The sequence below is a fragment of the Aegilops tauschii genome, chromosome 3 (genome assembly GCF_002575655.3).
Source record: "Aegilops tauschii subsp. strangulata cultivar AL8/78 chromosome 3, Aet v6.0, whole genome shotgun sequence".
Taxonomy (NCBI): Eukaryota; Viridiplantae; Streptophyta; class Magnoliopsida; order Poales; family Poaceae; genus Aegilops; species Aegilops tauschii.
Window position 1 is genome coordinate 15,231,992 of NC_053037.3, and position 6,898 is coordinate 15,238,889.

Sequence of the window (6,898 nt, forward strand, 5' to 3'; positions counted from 1 at the left end):
TTTCGACATATCGACCTTAAAATTATGGGCCGGACTAATGGCCCAATGGGTAACACCGGCCCATTGACAGCGTGACTCGAAGTGTTTTTTCTAGCAGTAGCGTGACTCGAAGTGTGGAATTCAGTTCTTCCGAAGAACAAACCACGTGGCCCAATTGCATCACAGCGAACACGCGGCCCGCACCCGTCTCAGCCGTTGGATCTCGAATCGGACGACTGTCCGAGGGCGCATACGTGGCTCGTCGTCCATATCCCGACGCCCCAGAAGCAAAAGGGATTTCCATTCGAAAAAAAAAACCCCAGAGCCCAGAAGGAAGCGGAGCTCGTGCGATGCACTCCTGGGGGACCCGGCTGCTGGCCGCGGCGACGACGGCGGCGCTCCTCCTCATCGCCACCTGCGCCGCCGCCTCCGCGCTCGACGCCTTCCACGTCCCCTCCGTCGAAGCCCAAGCCCACGTATGCGTCTGCCCCTCCTCTCCTGCCCTTTCTTTAGAGCAGTCTGCAGTTGGACCCTCGGAACTGCGAGCGTTCACCTGAATCTGTTACGCGATTATTGGCTGTAATTTCTTCAGTAACGCCGAAATTTCGCAATCCTCTGAAGAATCCTGGTAGGGTTCAGGGCTCGACGTCGTCGGTGGCCGGTGGGGGTGAACTTGTGGGGATCTGACCGGTTCTGTGTCCGCGGATTCACCGATCTGTCGGGATTCAGCTTGGCAGGACAGGGTCGTTGTAGGATAGGTCAAGTATCTGTACACTGATTCGTTTATCTAGTATTCTACTAGTGTTTAGGCTTTTACAAGTTGTATAAAAGTTGGGTTCAGATTCCATGGCTTGTGCCTTGTGTGGCCACCGTAAAGTTTGTTGCTTTATCAGACACGATTTTACATGTAAAGCTTGCTTATTGATTCTCTTGTGCTCTCGTAGGTTACGAAGATAAATCGATTCCACAAACAGATCAATGGGAACGACAAGGTTTGTGCTTTTACTCCACCCTTTTGTTTCCCAGGTTTCATATATTCCCTCCGACACTTATTTGGAACGGAGGGGTACTTCTTTCGTCTAGAAATAAGGCCATCATTTTACGACATATAATGTTTTCCCTTGGGCAATTATTCAGTTGCCAAGTCGCTGAATAAAGCCAGTTCCTTGTGGAAAAAAAAATCTTGCAAAGAGTCATCAATATCAATTTAGTAAAATTATTTCACAGTTCCTAATCTGCGCATTTGCGACTGTCTTTATGTTCCACAGTTGCTATTGCTATCATTCATCGACACAACGCCGCAAGCAAATTCATCTCTTATATGTATGCCATGTTACTTCTATTGCAGCACCACTGACAAATTTGTGAAAACAAATGTGACAGGTGACCTTGACCTTCAGCCTATCTGCAAATTTGGAATCACTTTTCACGTGGAACACAAAGCAGGTGATATTTTCATTCCAGTAGGATGTGCAATGCTAAACTATTTTCTGAATGTGTTGATGCTCAGTAAATTGACCCCATGTATATCTGTGGGCCTGGCAAATAATATAACAAGTGCATATCACAAGTAATATTGCTCAAGTGTGACATATGCAAAAATTGAGTCAATATTGAATGAAGGCCTACCTAGGTTTACCAATTTCTACCGCAGTATCTTCAGAAGTACTCCCTCCGTCCGGAAATACTTGTCTTAGAAATGGTTGTATCTAGACTTATTTTAGTTATAGATACATCCATTTTCAACCATTTCTAAGACAAGTATTTCCGGACGGAGGGAGTAATAGACAGTGTCCTTGAAACAAGATAATAATTAGAACATATGATATTTCTTATGAGGTGGTAAGTTTAATGCTGGTTGCTTGCAGAAAGCATCAAAAGGAACAACACTTTCATCCAGTCTTTAGTCTTTCTGTACTGAAAGCTGTCATTTCTCAATCCTTACTTTTTTCAATTCTGTCAGCACGTAGATGCTGCAAAATTGTACTTGAGGAAATACATCTTGTGTTTGTAATGCTAAAAAAGATCATGTTATCTTCAGAAGAAATAGATAGTGACCTTGAAACAAGATTGGAATTAGAAAGTAAAGTTTTCCTAATGAAGCTTTACGCTGGCAATTTTTTTGCTGTCTGCTTGCACTAGCATCGCAAGGAGCAAACTTTCAGAGTCTTCGGTCTTTCTGTACCAAAAGCCGTCCTATTGCCAATCCTTTTTTTTCAAATATTGGCAGTACATTTGGTCATTTATACAAAGTAGTTAGTGAAGGTAGTTTTTGTTTCAGTGCTGAGTGGTTTGATATGGCTTGTAACTAATAATAGATACACAAGAAAATGCATCCTCATAGTTAACAGGTAAGCCATGTTACTGAGCAATTTGTTACTGATATGCTTAATTCAGAAGCATAGGCGATTGTTAGAATGGCCTAGGAGCAATTCCGCTGAATGTGAAAACATATTTGACGTAGATAAGAAATACTGTAGTTCGAATGCAGTACCATCCCCATGTCTTTTTCAGATGACATTATTAGTTATTTGCTCCACTTCACATTGTAGGAAGCTATTCCCTCCATTCCAAAATAAGTGATGTGGTTTTAGTACCAACTTAATTGCTTTTTTTTTATCAGGTCTTTGCCTTTGTGACCGCTGAGTATGAAACCGCAAAGAATTCCCTGAACCAGGTATGCTAATATTCGTATTTAATCCTGGCCAACAATTTGTTCTGCTACTATCCGTATTTTCCAAGCATCCAACTGTGTAATTAACCAAAGCTTCAAATCTGAAGTATTCCTCTTGTCACCTTGGCATAAGAGATCTGCTTAGAATATGTGTAATATTTTGTCAGGATGCCCTTTAATCATCACTCAGAATATCTTCCTTTCTTTGCCAAGTAGTGTAAATTGCATCTCATTAAGAAGACAGTAGGGGGTGATCGTGAACCATGCTTATATTCATTTCATTACAATTGACAGGTTTCATTATGGGACAGCATAATACCTGACAAAGACCAGGCTAATGTGCAAGTGGAGGTGAAGAGCAAGTATCCCCTGATTGACCAGGTAAGGCTCCACTCTTTGTCCATTTTGTCACATGTTCTGGATTCGTCTTTGACACGATTCGTCTCCTGTCATCAGGGGACCAGTCTGCGGGGCAAGAAAGTTCAGCTTGTCCTCCACTGGCACATCATGCCGAACGCCGGCGCAATGATCCGAGGCAAGATGCCTCTTTCGGAGTTCACTCTCCCAGACACCTATACTTCCTGAAAACGAAGCTGTGCTCCTCTGCTCCATCTGATAAATTATGTAGGAGGCTCGCAGTTGTAGATCTATAAGAAGAATCCTCTAGTGAATACGAAGCGTCTTTGCTGCACTCAGGACAGTAGTCTTGTTAATTCCTGATTTGTTGTTCGTTCACAGTGTGGATATATATAGCTTATTATTGATCAAGCAGTGAATGAATATCACTTGGGTCGGAGTTGGGGCGTAGAGGTGCGTGTTGGAGGTGTTGCGCCTGCTGCAGCACTGCAGGCTGCCCGGGGGTTATCAGTCGGCTTATGTCACTCTGCCTGGCTGCATGCCGAGGCAATTCACACAGTATCAATGTCACCTCATAGGTAATGTATATACACCATTGATTTGCTGACTTGTTTCCAACGTACCCCTCCGTTCCAAATTACTTGACCCATATTTATCTAGACACTAAACAAGTATAGATACATCCGTATCTAGACAAATTCAAGTCAACTAATTTGAAACGGAGGGAGTAGCTGTCTGGATAGGTTGGGCATGATGGAGAGCCCTGTCCGGGTGTATTTGTGCATGCCAAGTGGATAGGTAGGTTGGTACGTAGTGGATTCTGGGCAAATCTACGAGAGAGCAAGGATACAGTGAAATTCAGTGGTCCTGTGGTTATCTGCCAGACACTGACTTCAGAGGTGTGATGAAATGGAATTGGCCAGTGGTCGGTCGCCTGCCTAGTTTTTTACTACCACAGTAGTCAAGTGAACCGAAAGACGCAACATTCAGGGTTTGGGTTTTATACTCGCATCTCTCCATTCTGAAAGGTGAAAAGAGTGCACGAATCCACTTGTATCTCAGCTCATTTTTTGGCACCAAAGAAAGTGCCATTTCCTCTAGCCGCGGCTGCAACTGCAAAGGTCCTCGTGATCACGATCACCATCGGTTTGGTACTGCTCTTCATCGTTGCTAGGAGCTACTAGTATCTTATTTGAATGTGCGTCAAGCAGTTGTACCTTCCACAGTAGAGCAACCAGTCTCCTGTTCTTCTCTTCATCTTTCCTTTGCAGATAAGAGTCGTTGCTCTTTGACTCATGGTGTACAGTGTTTGTCACAACTCCTCTGCATGAGCGCTCCCTTGTGTATCCTCTCAGCGGGGAGAGAACGCGCCTGGCGACACTCGGAGAACAATGCAACTGCCGCGCCTAGGAAGAAAACTCTAGAAGCAGGGACGTGTCCTTAACAAGCTCGAGTATTGACACATACACCGGAGCATTAGCAGTGCATTGCCATGCAGTTTTTTTTCTTCAAAAAGCCATGTAACATTAACTTGAACTCGATTCACGCGACACGACGCGTGCATGGTAGCGATGATATTTTTCAATGGATATACTAAGCCTAGTTCATAATAAATTATATATGAGGCAGCCAATGATGAGCCTAATTGTGTCACACATGGGAAATGGTTAGATGTAAGTCACCTGGTTTTCAATTTGGGTCAGTCGACCGCTTTGGGACGTCGGATGCAGATCCAACGGCAGGGACCCCTTCTTCCTCAAGTTCATCTCCTTCCTTCCTTCGAACCGCCCGCGGCCGTCGGCACTCCCGCGTAGCATCGTCGCACCGCCACCCCCCTCCCCCTACAGCGGCCCACCACCATGCTGCCGCCCCCACCGGCCATCCCTCTAGCCCTGGCGTCAATGGAGATTTTCGCCGGCGAAGTTGAACCACCGCCGTTCTTCCGCCCCAACCCCCACCCTAAGATGAACAATGGGGTAGCCCTCCTGCGAGCTCCTTCCTTCCCTTCGGCCTCCCTGCGGCGAACTTCAAAATCGACTAACCCCAAAACCGGAAGTCCGACTGACATCTAGCTATTGTGCACACTATGAAGAAGGTCGTTGTGGCATAAACCTAGGAGAATCGAACAAGGTTGCGTATGCCTTCGTTGGACCACCTCTAAGGCTGCCCAGCTCACCACCAGCTTCCTCCATAGATAATTTCATATGCTAGGAGGATGGTATCACAGATCATGCACTGACGTATGAAGGCACTTCGATTCAAAGAATTATATCATTGAGAAGTGGCCACGGGCAAGCGGGGGAGAGGGGTGGCCAACAGGGTGAGGGATTTTTTTTTGCTGAGAAGTGCCCGTGGCCTCTCATATTCGAGGCGCAACCGACGCCGCTTCTAATTTTTGAGGAGTTAAACTGGTTTGAGGGTTGTGCTCTCCATGGGTAAAGAAAAAGGCTGCCCTCCCAGTGACACTTGTCCATACGGGCCAAGATTCGTTTTGAGCTTAAGCTTACCTGAAGACTGAGGGCCACCAACAAGCGACACCAAAAGAGAAAATTGGAGGACAAACTCCTAGTTGAGACTTTACACGCTTGGATGTGAGGACAAAGTACCAATTGGCACTTCACACATTCTAGAAATATCTATTTTATTACACCCCAAACTTCATAGTCCTAAACTCCATATATCTTATGAAGTTACTAGCATCCATACCCAAGTATAGAAACACATTGGTGCTACCTACCTTGGAAAATGGTATATAGAAACACATTATAAGATATCTGAGAAATGATGTAAAATTTATTTGGTTGTTCATATTTACATTGAAACCCATGTAATGAACGATTTTTTTCCTAAATACCACAAAGTAAAAAAGATGTAGATAATTTTTGAATAAATTATAGGTTTAACTCACACTAGAATTGTATTTAGAATGATAAATATAGGAACTATATGAAAACATTTTACCTTAGAGTTTTTTCGCCATTAATGTTTTTAGCTATATAGAAAATCCATATGAATGTTGAATAATGTACAAAGAAAAATGATAACATACATAAAAAAGTAGTTTAGTAATAGCGAGATAAAGAAGTTTAGTATAAATAAACAGAAGAGAAAACCTTTTTGGAATTGTGTTCAGCTGAACCCACCGTGTAAGTGAAATTTCCAACTGTAAGGTTATGTTTCGATTTCGCATAAAATCCATAGAATTTGTCTTTATGGCCCCAAGTTCATTATATTTATGTAGTTTAGCCCTCGGGCTTACTATATTTTGCGATTAAGCAAGCTTCAGCTCAGGCATGCCCTTTGTCCTTCAGGCTTGGCCTGAGGCGGCCGACATACATAAATGATAATGCCCACAACACACTCCAGAATGTGGCATGGCAGCGCCTGGCGGCCCTCAGCTCCTCGTTGCCTCTCTTGGTCACGTCTTCTTTTGGCGCGGTTTTCTTAGCCGGCCCATGACCATTACTTCACAGTAGCGGCAGTTTCTTGTGACATCCACACATGCTCGGGGAGAAGCAGAGGTAGGGAACGTCGTCTCTTTGGCGATGTTGCATTTTTAGCTCTTGAAATTTTATGTCAATCCTATATAAGTTCCTAAGAATTACTGCTCAATCCCAAGGTTAAGAAATTTATTCTTAGTCAATTGCGTTCATACTTTTACTTACATCTATATTTAGCCCATTTTTTGTTGAGTTCAAAATCCAGAAATGTGTGGCTGGTATTACTTGACATGGTCAATGTGATTGCTAATTTAGCAATTTTATAACACGCTCGGGAGAGGAGAAGACATGAGCAAAAGAACTTTGTGCCATGCACGCCATCCATGTATGCAATGTGAAATCGCTAACACATCAGTGGTATACCATCTGCAACTTCGTCATGAAGTTT

At 43.8% G+C, this 6,898-nt stretch overlaps 1 protein-coding gene across 1 annotated transcript; it reads left to right on the forward strand.

Moving 5' to 3' along the window:
- The first annotated feature begins 268 nt into the window (after window positions 1-268).
- Window positions 269-3,449, forward strand: LOC109738519 (signal peptidase complex subunit 3). The gene is made up of 6 exons (XM_020297610.4): window positions 269-455; window positions 924-971; window positions 1,363-1,425; window positions 2,603-2,656; window positions 2,948-3,034; window positions 3,110-3,449. The coding sequence occupies exons 1-6, from the start codon at window positions 330-332 to the stop codon at window positions 3,236-3,238; spliced, it is 507 nt and encodes a 168-aa protein (XP_020153199.1). The 5' UTR covers window positions 269-329; the 3' UTR covers window positions 3,239-3,449.
- Window positions 3,450-6,898: the final 3,449 nt, after the last annotated feature.